Source organism: Meriones unguiculatus, chromosome 4 (assembly GCF_030254825.1).
Source record: "Meriones unguiculatus strain TT.TT164.6M chromosome 4, Bangor_MerUng_6.1, whole genome shotgun sequence".
NCBI classification, from domain to species: Eukaryota; Metazoa; Chordata; class Mammalia; order Rodentia; family Muridae; genus Meriones; species Meriones unguiculatus.
In genome coordinates this window covers 10,905,379-10,919,720 of record NC_083352.1, presented here as the reverse complement: position 1 = coordinate 10,919,720, position 14,342 = coordinate 10,905,379, and the positions used below count along the sequence as shown (strand labels likewise).

At 40.8% G+C, this 14,342-nt stretch overlaps 1 protein-coding gene across 2 annotated transcripts in view; it reads left to right on the top strand.

The window, feature by feature from the left end:
- Csmd1 (CUB and Sushi multiple domains 1) overlaps positions 1-14,342 on the top strand; it is a 1,585,983-nt gene that overhangs the window by 1,267,295 nt on the left and 304,346 nt on the right. For both annotated transcript variants that reach the window (XM_060381443.1, XM_060381442.1), the window contains exons 16-18: positions 277-415; positions 3,295-3,482; positions 8,620-8,808. In XM_060381443.1, coding sequence (XP_060237426.1) covers positions 277-415; positions 3,295-3,482; positions 8,620-8,808 — 516 coding nt within the window. The remainder of the gene's footprint in view (positions 1-276; positions 416-3,294; positions 3,483-8,619; positions 8,809-14,342) is intronic.

The following is a 14,342-nucleotide window of genomic DNA, read 5'->3' as shown; positions in this document are numbered from 1 at the left end:
GAGGCAGCTGCAAAGTATCATTGAACACAGACACCTCACACATATCCAGGATATTACAGCAGAAAAACCTTGCAGAGTCTGACGACAAAGCCCAGAAGAAGGTGGGATACACCTGTTAGCTTCGTCCTGTATGGTTTCCTGAGGAATGAGTTTTGTTTAATGGAAACACTGATTTCCGTGAATGATCACACAGAGCCCATCTCTAGTGAGAGGCTGCAGTGGTCTGCCTTTCTAGATTTGACTTTTTTCTTGACAGATTTGTGTGTCCTCTTCCAGCTCCATGTGGTGGGCATCTGACGGCTTTGAGTGGGGTCATCTTACCTCCAGGATGGCCAGGATATTACAAAGATTCTTTAAATTGTGAATGGATCATTGAAGCAAAACCAGGACATTCCATCAAAATAACATTTGACAGGTGAGATCAAAGCCTCTTCCACTGCTCTGGCATCTTTAGTTGCAGCTACACTTCCTGTGTTAAGTAAATAGAGCTCAAAGTGTGAACATTGTTCAATCCCCGAGGAAGATCTTGGATGAGGCTTCTCATGCCCTTCTCATGGTCCTGCTATCCCATGGCCACAATGAGGTCTATCTTTGGGTTGCCAATGGGGGAACATCCTGCATGCTCATTTTCCTGGTTCCCTAGAGGCTGGACTTGGAACTTGGAATAAGAAGCTTGTTATGTGATATTCCGTGGAAGTAGCTCCCTATCTGTCTGGACCCTTCTGTATCCTCCAGAAAAACAGAAAAGACTTCTCCAGTTCTGGGGAGGCCACCACCATCTGGAGGCAGCTGAAAGTTGCAGAGTCAGTAGCAGGGTCAATACAAGAGATTCAGAACCTCCCCAGTACCTATGAGCCACAGTAACTTGTACACAGTCTGGTTTAGCAATCTGAAAACGTTTAATAATATGCAAAAGTGAGGACACTGTTCAGGTTCCAATAAGAGGTGCTCGGCCACTTGTCTCAACACTGAAATCAATTTCAAGTCTGAAAATGTATATATTTTGTGTAATATATGGACACACAGACAAAATTATATATGTGCAAAAATCCTGTACTTGAAATCTAAGGAGGCATCTTTGCTAAACAGGTTTAGATTCTGAGTGACTTGACAATTTGTGCTCTGAGTTGTGTTACCACAAGATGTGTGAATTTTTCTTCTTTGTTTTCCAACAACTCAAAATATCAGGACTAGAAAAATCTTAAAGGGTATTTGAACTATCATTACTAATTATTTTTATTCATAATTATGCACACCTTTGTTGATGACCCTACTTTTTAGTAGGATAATTCCTTCAAAAAGGGGAAAATGGTGAGTGACCATGTCAGCAATATTCATCATTAAAATAACTGTAAGGTATTTTAACATGTGAAATTAGATTTTCTACTAATTCTTATGCTTTCTTTTATTGGGGACAAGTTGAACAAAACATCCCATGATTCAGTCACAGGTCAGATTTATATCATTTAGTAAAATTATTAATTTCATGGTCTTATTTGACCATTTCAGTTTCCCAAAGAAAAATTCATGCTAAATTTTTCTTAGTGTAATATTTTTAGTATTATTTGGTATAATATTGGGGTAAATTCTATTTGAGTGCCAATATTTCTGGAAATTTTAGACATTAAACCTAGATGTACTTGGTGCTTAGTTTTTCGAAGAGGAACTGCTGTTTTAGTAAAATGCTGTTTTAGTTTGTTCTTGCTTCATAGCTCATATTAGGTTTGTGCAAATAAGGTTTGGATTCTCCACAGATGGTTTGGCCATGCAAAGATGCCAGGCTGCCAAGTCATGATAAGCAATGAGAGGTTATAGTTTTCAAAGTGTGTTTTTATCAGTCCTTGCTGCCCTAGCTAAAAATGACATGAAGGTATTTCCATGAATAGGATGATCCAAGTGTAAGACCCTATGCTTCTGCAGATTTCTGGAATTTGGACTCAAATATCTGGTGTATTGCAGCATCCTTAGAACAGGTGTTAAAAATAATAAAATCAAAGCTGACATTACCATGCCTGAGACCACCAGCCTAGTGTCCCAATCTGGTCTAGGCACCTGAGAAACATTGTTTAAATTCCTCTGTATGGAAGAACAGAACTCAGAGTAGCAGCCTGGTTTGCTTGGAGAACATAACATTAGTGGGCCTTTTTAGAGGAACATCTACATTGATGATCATCAGGGCAGTGTTGTTAAATGAGGCTCAGAATCCTTTTGCTGTTGTGGAGATGTGCAAATAAACTGAGCTAGCTCCCTGGCTCCCTTCTCTTCCTAGTGATAGTCTGAGCCCAGCAGGAGAATTGTGGCCCAGCCTCTGAGACACATTTGGCTGAATTACCCAGTGAGTCAGAGGCATGCAATGCCGAGATGCTCCCTCAGAGCCAAAAGATGCACTTGGAAATAGACTCAGCTCTTGGAGGGTGAGATGGGCCTGTTTAAGAAATTATCTCAGTGCCCAGAATGGCACCATCATTGCACCAAGGGGACCTGGGTGCCTCAGCTTTATATAAATATAATTGCAGGCTGGATTCACTGGAAGTACAAGCAGAGTTAAACACTATCTGGAAGCCATTCTGGCTTTCCCAAATTGTTACGGCATCACTGAGCTTCTCAAGTAGCAGCTTGTTCACTGTTGGTCCCTCAGGGGTTGGTGTGAATAAAAAAAGCACAGTGTGGTTTTCAGGAAAAATATTTCAATATCATGTGCTGTGAAGTCCCTCTTTCCTAAAGGGAGCATTCTTCTTCAGTATGTCTATTTCAAGATGTCTATAATATGTTAAACAGAGGATTATAAAAAGATGGTAAAATGCCTAATCAGAGATTGTTCCACTATTGAAGATTGTACTGTATTGATACATCATCTGACTCTCTTAATCTGTAACCTACCTATCATATATATATATATGAATCACCTATTGTCTATTATCTACCTATCATCTCTTCATTTAATTATCTGGGTAGCATCTATTATAAATGATATATATATATACATTATGTATACACAAATTGTTTATCATTTATCATCTATATAACATCTGCTATCATCATTTATCAGTTCTCTATTCCTTACGCATCTAAGGGAACTTACATAATTCACAATCTTTCTTTCGGAGGTAGACAATAACCTTTATAGCCTGTTTCTTTACAGATAGAAAGTAGACATGGTAGAGAGTTTACAGTGTGCTCTCTTCTTGCAAACAGTACAACGTATACATGTATATTTCAATGCTGTTATTCACTTGAAGTGAATACAGTCGGATGGGTGTGCACGCTGACATGACCCTCCGTGGCTTTCCCCAGGTTCCAGACGGAAGTCAATTATGATACTCTGGAAGTACGGGACGGGCCAGCCAGCTCGTCCCCGCTGATCGGGGAGTACCATGGCACCCAGGCGCCGCAGTTCCTCATCAGCACGGGCAACTACATGTACCTGCTCTTTACCACCGACAGCAGCCGGTCTAGTGTTGGCTTCCTCATCCACTATGAGAGTAAGTGGCCACCAGCTGGCACCCAGGGCGGGACACTGTGCCCCAGGTGGTAAGGGACGTGTGCTTGTCTTCAAGGTTGGAGACAAATGGGCTGGTTTCATGGACAGTTTATCAAGTAGTTTCAAAATGTCTCCTATGGAGTGTTTTGGAGGGTGGGGGTTTGTTTTAGGCTCCCTAATAAATAGCAACTGCCTATTACAAAGTAAAACAATACAATCATCAAATGACAAATTGTATTCTGTTAGTACAAAATGCATTAATATAGTCTATTATGGTAATACTTTATTATATTATTACATATTACACACTCTATGTTAAATATATTATGTTATATGTAATATTATATATAATATTATACATATACTATATAATTATACTATATATTATATTACAAGAGATAACATGGCCAGAAGTAATTCAGGGCATCAGGACATTTTACTGGCGCTGTTTCCTGAATGCTGGGTGGGCTCAGGTGCCAGGGTGCTGGTCTGTGAGTTCGTGTGAATGGGTTTTCCAGGGTGGCGAACATTATATTAGAGGTAGGAAGGACTTAAACCCCAGCTATGTCTAGTGAATGCCAAGTGATTGCTGCAAGCAGTTACCAGTCAGCAGGCCGTGATGGATGCAGTGTGTTCAGCAGGCTAGCCTCAGTTTCCTTTCCAGTTTGGCTCTGAGTCTCAAGTCATGAGGAGAAACTGTATTATTTTATAGTCATATTTATATAAACACACTTTGGGCAGCCACCAGGGTGCTTCCCCTTAAGAGTGGGTTTTTAACAAGAGTCAACCAAAACCCAAACCAAATCAATGCTGTTACAGCCCCATAAAGAGTATCTTAACATGAAACAGAGTGAAGAGGAGGCTGACAGGAATTTACTGCAGCCCCGAAGGAACACTGGCAGGATATTTATGGATGTTCCTATTTTGAGCCTTTTCTCAAAAAATAAATTGCTTACATTTTAATGATAGCTATATATTATACATACACACAGATTTATATATGCGTGAACAGGGTATATGCCTCTTTTATTCCTCCATCATCAGATCTGCTGACCTGTGCCCAGAACCTCTGCTAGTCAGCTATAGCAACATTCTGAATGTGTTTCTCTATGTTTTACATATATAAATGTTTGTGCATGTAAGGTTATGCCTATTTTTCATTAAAAATGAATGATAAGTTCTAACTCTGGTACCAAATGATTGCCAGTTAATTAATAAAAACTTATTTGTGATATATATATATGTACATGGATGTATGTATATATGTGTATCTATAAACATATATATACACACATGCATGCACATTATAAGCCATCTGAAGAGATGGCGCAGCAGTTAAGAGCACTTGCTGCTCTTACAAGGGACTGGAGTTCAGGTCCCAGCTCCCATATCTGGCAGTTTAAAATTTTTGGTAACTCCAGCTACAGAGTATCTGATACATCACACTCTTCTGAACTCTTTATGTACTCCATATATGTGGCAAATATACACACATAATATATTCATATGTATACATAAAAATATATCTTAAAACATAAATGAATGTAAGAGTTAAAAATTTTGTTCTCTTGTGGTGTGTGTGTGTGTGTGTGTGTATCCAATTATACCTTCTTGGAGGGAAGGTGTGCATGTAGACATCTTAATTAACCCAATCTGTGATTGACAGATGACACAAAGCAAGATACACATCAAACACATGGGGATGTGATGGACACAAGGGTGACTATGAAAATAGGCACCTGCCTTTACTCACAAAGAAACACTTTCATTGTCACCTGTTCTCAAAGGCCACATGATGAAAAGAAGTATATTTGCATATTATTTAAGTCAAATATCAGCACTTGCATGTTTTGCCTGAGAAAGAACAGAATTGAAGTGCATGTCTCCTCTCAAAAGCTATCCATTGAATGTGTCTTTTCCTTATGATGTGAGGTTGAGGCCAGAGCAGGTAAGGTATAGCTCTCACAGTGGGTGCTGCTAAGCGTGCCCACCCAGCAAGCCTGGTCAGCATGGTCTCAGCCCATCCTCACAGGCCTGGCTTTGCTGCTGTCACCCACTGTGCAATGCCATGTTTGTGCTTTCCAGCTTGGGAGTTTTGTGGGAAATCCTGGACCAACCCTGCTTTAGGCAAATAGACTGAATTCATGACAGTAATTCTGTCAACACACACATGCAACATTAGAAACAGAGTTTTCATAATGCTCAACTCAAGTCTGTATTTTTTTTTAAATAAAAAATGAAAAACAAGTATGGGCAAAGTATCTATGGGTATCCAGTATGATGTTGTAGATGTCTCTAGATTTTCTTCTGATGACTGATCAACACAAAGTTCTGTTTGCTTTCCCTTAAAAGTTTTCCATTTTTTGAAGCAAATTTTGTATGGAAAGGGATTTCATTATATATAATGATTTTTTCACTGTAAACATTCCTCAGGAAACACAGCTCCCCATGTTGTATGAAGCCATCATCCCATGGGCTCTTCCACATCAGCAATGTGGGAGCATGTTGTTCAGGTCATGTGTGTCAAACATGTTTTTAATAGAAAATGGAAGAAATGGATATGTGTACGGTGAGAGAAGAGATAGCTGACAGAGAAAGTGAAGAGGGAAAAGGGAGGACAACAGGGAAAGGAGAGCAGAAGGGAGAGAGGAGGTGAGAAGAAATCAAGAAAAAGAAAGGAAAGAGAAGAATAAAAGAAAAGAGGAGTGGGGAGAGAGAGCGAAGTAGAGAGGAGATAAAGGAAAAGGAGTAGGAAGGGAAGGAAGAAGAGAGAAGAGAAGAGAGAATAGGATGTAAAAGAAGAAGAAATGAGAGGAAATGAGAGGAGGGAAGGGGAAGAGGAGGGGAGGGGAGGAGAGGAAAAGGGAGCAGAGGAGAAGAGGGGAGGGGAGAGGAGAGGGGAAGAGAAGGAAGAGGAGGAGGAGAAGGACAGGGAAGGAGAGGGAAGAGTAGGGGAAGGAGGGGAGAAGAAAGGCATAACAACAAGGGTAAGACTTCTACAGACTTTTTTTTTTTTTTTTACCCTTAATGGCACTGGCCACAGCACCTGCTGTGGGACAGTTGGTGTTGCTATGCTTTGTATCTATGGAAACCCTGACCCTTTGTTTTTAAGGACTTAGAATGACCATTTAAGTAAAATAATTATTGGTAAAAATCATACAATTCTTTTCAATTTGCTTTTTGTCCTCTCATTGTTCACCCACCACCAACTTTTGAAAATATGAATGAAAATCCACATTGGGTTTTATCCTAGGAGACTCTGGTCACAGCCCTATGAATTCTACATTCTTCACAGCTCTGTAAGCTCACAGATTTCCCATCCTGCCCTAGGCATGTTCCTTTTCTCAGTTGTTAACTAAAAAGGATTTTTCAGACTAAGAATACTCTATCCATCCTGTGATGAGGAACACACAGGGGGTAAGCCTCCAGCAGAGAAAATGAAGGCCTGGGGAGGTTCTCCAGGTAATAGTGTCTACATGGGCATGGTTGAAGGAGTCACTGAAGGGGTGCCTGAGCTCCTTCTACACTTTTATGCCTATAGGCTGGACAGAACTGATGCAGCAATTAAGAGGCCACAGGGTAAGCAGGGTGGTCCTGATGCTAGAGAACTACTCTGAATAACAGAATAGTCTTGATGAAATGCCCAGGTTACATAACCAGAATGGGCCCCAAGCTCAGGAAATACCCACCACAGATAAGCAGAATAGTCTTTGTCCTCAAGAAACTCCCACTGAGGGTAACTAGGGTGATCACTATGTTCATGAACCACCCACAGAGGATAACCAGGATGGCCCTGACTCTCAGGAAATATCCTCCAGGGATGTCAGGATGCTACTGAGCCTTGGGAAAGCCCCAGTACCTTCATGCTGTCTTTCAGCAGCTAGCCTCTTTGTAGCCTTGCTGTTCCACCACTTCTTGGGTCATAGTGTTCAGTTTAAACAGTTACTCTGGATTTTATGAATCACATGTTTGAGGTCAGAAAGGAAAACCTATCTCTACTAGTCGCCTCACTCTACTAACATCCAAACCATCAGACCCGGGATCCTGGAGGTCAATGTTGGGCCATGAAAGTCTGATTGCCAGAACCTGTCATGACATTTGGTGAGCAGCCTGAGATAACAGTCCATGTCTGAGCTTGCTGCTGGAGGGATATGCTGAAAGGGAGTTTTCATTTTTCTACACCAACATCGCAATGACACTCTCTTCCTCAGTTCTCACATTCTTGAATAGATTATTCTAGAAATGATCATTATAAAGCAGGATGCAAAACCTCATGATGAGGTGACCTAGTTCTTTTTATACACCAGCTTCTCTCGTGGCATAGGCAAATGGCAGATGGCATGTAGATTTCCCCACCCCCGAAGGGAGGAGCAGTCCTGTTAGGCCACAGAGGAGGGCTTTGCAGCCAGTCCGGAAGATACCTGATAAAACAGGATCAGATGAATGGGGAGGAGGTCCCCCCCTATCAGTGGACTTGAAAAGGGGCATGGTGGAGATGAGGGAGGGAGGGAGGGACTGGGAGGGAATGAGGGATCGGGACATGGCTGGGATACAGAGTTAATAAAATGTAACTGATAAAAAAAAATAAAAAATAAAAAATAAAAAATAAAAAAAAAAAGAGTGGAGATTTATAGAAAGTAGTTTTAGAATTGTGTTCCATGTGTGTGCTTGCCTGTATGTGTGCAGGTCTAGGAATGTTGGAGTGCAGCTGCCAAAGCCTAACTGAAAAGCAACGTGTAAAAGGGAGGTGAGAAGGGAAGGAAAAGGGCTGGAAGGAGATCTGGCTGGTGTTCCCTTAACAGCCCATTGATTTTCCGGGGAGCAAAGTAAAACTCGGAGACATCAATGAATTATTCAAGGTTGCACCAATTCTCTATGACCTAGAGAGGAACACACCAAGATGACTCTTTAATTTGAAAAACAAGGTCAAATATTTGGAGACATTACATTTCACATTAATGGACTGTTGGATATTAAATAATCAATTCAGTAATGGAGAGTTCACTTAGATAATTCCCTGGGTCTGTGCATATCAGAGAATATATTATAGCTCATAATATAGTGTGTGTCTGTGTGTGCGTTTGTTTTCCAATTAGGCAGAAAGGCTCTTCAGTCATGTGTTTTCTCTGCTCTTGCAGGTGTAACTCTTGAATCCGACTCCTGCCTGGACCCAGGCATCCCTGTAAATGGTCATCGACATGGCAGTAACTTTGGTATCAGATCTACAGTGACCTTCAGCTGTGACCCTGGGTACACATTGAGTGATGACGAGCCTCTCATCTGTGAAAAGAACCATCAGTGGAACCATGCCCTGCCCAGCTGTGACGGTAGGTAGAGCTAGGGCAGAAGACTTGAAGAGACATGTGGACATGTGAACACATGGGCTGGGGTGCACGACACCTGACATGATACAAAGCTTCCAAAGAATGGGCTCTCTTTACAAACTATTCTTTAAGCACAGCACCTTTGAAGGTTGGTCAGCAGTATGACTCTACCAGTTGTGCTAACTCTTGAGAAACACTGAAAACCCGTAGTCAGTCCTTCAGCGTTATCTACACATGTAGGCTGAGAGAGGTCACTTGTGCATGTGTTTTTATGGAAGCGTTTGTTTATGGAAGGCCTGAGAGACAATGTGGCCTGTTTACAGACTCCAGATGGTCAAGCTTTGTTGTCCATCAATGTAGATAACTCAGGTCCACAGCCAGAGTTTCTTCAAAGCTAGCACGGCTTGTAGCAGTGATGACTGACCTCCTCCAGAATACTTGTTCTGGGCCTGAATGCTCCCAGAGAGTCTTTCAGAGAATCCGTCTGTACTTATCCACTGCTGGGAATGCAGAAAGAGGATAATATTCTTGATTACTGTATATCACTGTGTTCCTCTCAGTTTTGCACTGAAACGTAAGTAAATTTGTTACATGTTATCATTTGGAAAACATTTTTGGCATGTTCTCTTCAGTCATGAATATGTCCCATTATAACATTGTTTCTTTAGAAAAGTATGTAGGTATGTGGAAAAAAATACTTAAGTGTGAGTTATATATACACATAATTTCCACTTTCATACCTTTTTTCAAACTGTAGTTATTTCTCATTAAAATGTTATATATGTAACAGGCACCTCAGTTTTCTCAAAACAATAGATGCAAATAGCAGGGTCTAGGGAAGGTTGTGCTTACAGTACTGCCAAGTACAGACAATCGCTGACCTTCCTTTTGACCAGAGTACTAACTCAAACAGTGCTTGACACATGCAGACAAGCGGCAGAACACTCAGGGTGGATGGATGCCTTTGCAGGCAAGCACACAGGACGAGCCGAGATTCCTGACTCTGGGAAGAATTGTGGGTGGGGTTACTGGTAGGAAGGTAAAAAGATGGGCAACTGGGCATGATGACCTTCTTCATAACAGTCAAGCATTGCTCGTTTTTTTTTGGCAGAAAGCAGCTGAGGTATTGCTCTTTGCTGCCGTACATTGTAATTTTATTGTCATCTACCCCTAACGTCAATATAGCTGATGTGAAAGGTATCATAAATTACATGCTATGGGATACAAAACCCTTCAACATTGTAACACAACATTGCCATTTATAAATGTCACCCCCGAGAACCATGCAATCAAGCTACAAAGAAAGAAAAAAGTCTCATAATGGTTTTAATTAATTTATGATTTTTGCATTGTGCCATATTTATCTTTGGGTGCATGTGGTTGGCAGGTTGAGCATGTGTACAACAAATGTGGTGAGCTAAAAGGTAAATCAAATCAAGAGCAGGTCTCCCCTTGTGCTGTTGTTAGAATGACTGTTATCATAATACGAAAGAGAAATGCTGGCAAAGATGCAGAGAAGAGGGTGGCCCCATATGGAGGCAGGAAATGTGCATTAATACTGTCTCTCTGGAAGGCATCTCATGTTGTTTATTTTGTTGCTTGTTTTGTTTTGAGACAGAATTTGATTGTGTAGCCCAGCTCACCCCAACCCTGCAACCCTCCTTCCTCCAGAGTACTGGGCCACGTTGTTTTGGTTGTAGACTTTTCCACTGTGGCTATGAGGAATTGAATAATGAAGTCATGGGTTGGTGTGGTGACTAATGTGTCCTCGATCGCCAGTGGACAGTCACCATGTTGTCAAGGCACTTGCCTGGGTAATGAAAACTATGCTTCCAAGTGGAAGACTTCGCTTGACCCAGTTGAGGTTGACATTCTGAGGTGGACTTTTCTCAACAATCATCAACACTGCCTGTTCCTGTGTAAAAAGAGTGCATCAACAGGAAGTGACTTAGAAATGGAGGGGGACTCAGCTCTTTGAGAAAGGCTTGTGTGCTCAGTAATTGGCCGAGATATTACAACGGGACAGTTATAAATGACATTTTCTAGAGAAAATAAAAGTGCACTAAACGTAGATTTTTATCTTTTGTCTTCTAAGTCAAATTTATGCAAATTTGAAATCTGATCCATCTGAGGAGATCCCTAAAGTGATTTGTTATGCTACATTGTAGCACCTTTCCAGGACTAAAAAGCCTACAGTGAAAGGTTATTAATAAATCTTCACATTTCAGAAGAGTTTAGGGTTTAGCATGAGAGTTTTATTTAGTCATGGCTGTTTGCACTGAGCTCTGAGAATCTCCTTGCCCTTTCTAATCTCACACAATCTCTTAAATCTCACAGGTTTTATTGCAATAGACCATATATCAATAAGAAATGTAAACCTCTAAAAACTCATAGTTCTCTGCAAGGAAACATAAATTAGAATTAATCATAATATTTTGTCTCACCTGAAAAAAAGATAAACCTTGTCTCTCTCTTCTCCAAGTACTACACTTGTTCCTATTTAATATCCTTGTTAGCACAGTACAATATTTTAAAGAAATAAATTGAACATAGGAGGCTTTGTCTTTCTTTTATTTGGTAAAGGACAAATGCATGTATCATTTTGAAAATATTGTTATTAAATATTTTTGCAAACTATATTTTGCAAACAGTCATTGCAAAACAATTATGTTTATTGCCTCTTAACAGTTAACATCAGAATAAGGAGAAGGAACACAGCTTTCAAATCACACATAGGCACAAATAAAGAAAAAAATGTCTGGGAATAGGGAAATAAAAAAAAATAAATACAACTTACAATGTGCAGCCTTGAGAGGCCTGGAAAACATCCTTCAAGGTTCATCCTTCCTGAAGGGACTTGATTCTGGAGAAATAATTTGACTCAAGACAAAAAATAAGGAGAGAACAGGAGGATGTAAGAATGGGCCAGTGAATGCTAGTGGTGAGGTCGGAGGTGTGAAACACAGTTTGAGTTGTTTAATGCTAGTCTCTGGGAATACTCAGAATTCAGGGCAAGTACCTCAGGAGTGCACTACCAGAGTCCTCCATCTTTGAGGGTGGAAACAATTATGAATGTATTTTAGACATTCTTGCCTGGCAAAAACTTCTGGGCATTTTGTTTTTTATGTCTGGACATTTTTAACACTGCCTTGAAATGCAGGGTGTCTGTCCAATAATTCTTTTGAGAATATGAGTCCAATTTAAATGAATAACTAAATAAGGAGATACAGTCAATGACTTCTGTCAAACACATAGAGGCCCCAAGTCACCCTGCATTGGAGAGAAACTGAAATACAACTCTGCTTACTCAGTGCCACACCCATAATATACACACAAACAGACACACACACACACACACTCACACACACACACACCAAATAAACAAAGAGGAAACCACAATTATTGAAAAGGAGAAAAGGAAGAAAAAAATGAAGCACAGAATTTGTGTTTAATGTGGACTTTACTTTCAAAGAAGATGCTAGTACTCTGAGACCTCTGAGCTTACCTCAAAAGACCAAAATCCACCAGTTAAAGCACGCAGAGCATGGCAAGCTCGTTAGCTTGGTGGTAGAGCACTTGTCCACCGCATATGATGCCCTGGAGTCTTTCTGTAGCACCAGACACAAAGAAGAGCTGAATTGGGCACAGGCAGAAGTACTACGTGTAAGGCGTGATATTGGGTATAGGATAGTGCAAAGACACAAAGCATGCTCCTGGATTAGGCAGACAGAAATCGTTCAAGGAAAAGACTGTGTGGATTTGATGGTCTTCAGCTCCTGCGGGTACTGTGGGCTATGAAACAGAGAGCAAGCATAATTTATGGAACCTTATTCTTCCCTCTCTAGTACACTTGTCTCTCATGAAGGACTCCGGCCTGAAGTGCATGCCTCATATGTCAATTACTGTCTTCCTCAGTGGAGGTAGACACCTACTCTTGAGCTTATTCAGTCCCATATCTTGGATCCATGAAGTGAAAATTGGGTCTGTAATCTTCAGTGAATTAGACAGCTCTTGTCATGATCTTGGAGATGACATGGGTGGGGAAAGTTGGTGATAATTATGGAGATCTGTACGTTTTGAAGGAAGGTGTGCATTACTCAGTCATGATGTGAACAGGACAAAGAAATTGCAGCAAACCACATACCACGAGGCATTGCAGGAGTGATTTCCCACATCCTACCCATACGGCCTCACTTGTGGGGTCTCCACCCTCCTCACTACGGACAGCAACTTGCCTTCTTTTTTGCCATCTCAACAGCACTTTGTAGACTTAACACCTGAGCTGCTTTTGACAACTGAAAGTTACTTGCTATTCCTTGATTGCAGAATAATACTCACTTTATTATCTATATTTTTATTTTTTTTTTGTTTTGCTTTTTCTACTAGACTATAATCTTGGAGATGTCAAGTACTTCTTTGAATATGTATTTTGTATGCCTGCAAGCATGAAGGGGTGTTAGTAAAACCCCCTGTGTCTTACTTAACCCCTTAAAATCTTCAGCAAATGATTTGTAATGGAGATGGGGATCCAAGCAGAGATCAACACCAAACCTGATCATTGCTGGGAGCTTACCCTCAGTACACGCAGGAAAAGATCTCAATCTGCTCCTCTCTGACTTCTTTATTTCCTGCATATTTCAGTCTTCTCCCCAAGGGGCTTTTTGATAAAACCTGTCTGCATCCTGGTTGGTGGGTAGATATTAGAGATACAAATGCCAGACTCACAGAGTGACAGCCTCAAGGAAATTAGAAGAAAAAAATTTTACTGTAGCTTTTATAACTACCCAGAAAAGCCTCCACAGAGCGTGAGGAAACAGGTTCATGTAATTCAGATTCTGTGCTGCTAAATTGGTGGCTTTGCCAAGGGAACAGAGACATGACCATCTATGAAGAGTCGAGTCCTATAGGGACCCCGCAGTAAAAGTCTGGATTTTATCTTATTCTCTTCTCTCTTTAGATTTAGCTGAGAATCTCAGTTCCATTCCCTGTACATCAAACTCCCATTTCCTTAAGCCTGTGGGCCTCATGCAGTTATTTAGAACACTGATAAGAGGAGGCTCAGAGAGAACAGCATATGCATCATGTGATAAAGATTGACAGAGGCACAACTCACCTGCAAAATTATCCCCCTGTGCTCCAAACAGAAACACCCTCTGTCTGATGAGCATTCCCAGCCTTCCACAGGAGGATGTGACATCACCTAACAGCACTGGGGAGGCAGAGACAGGGAGATCTCTGGGGCTTGCTGATCCAGCATTGAGTTAACCAATATGCTCTAGGCCCAGTATGGTCCTCAAAAGCAAGAAGAACATTTCCTAAGCAATGGTACTGAAGAGAACATTTCCTAAGCAATGGTACTGAAGGATGACCTCAGTCTTCCACATATGCACATATTTGCACACGCCTGTTAGCCTGCACACAATGCACAGATACAAAGAATTATAGATTTTGCAAGTGTTCAATATAGTTGGATATGAAGTACTTTTTTCTTTTATGAGCTCAGAAGCTTGCGCAGGCTCGGTATAACATAAAATAAC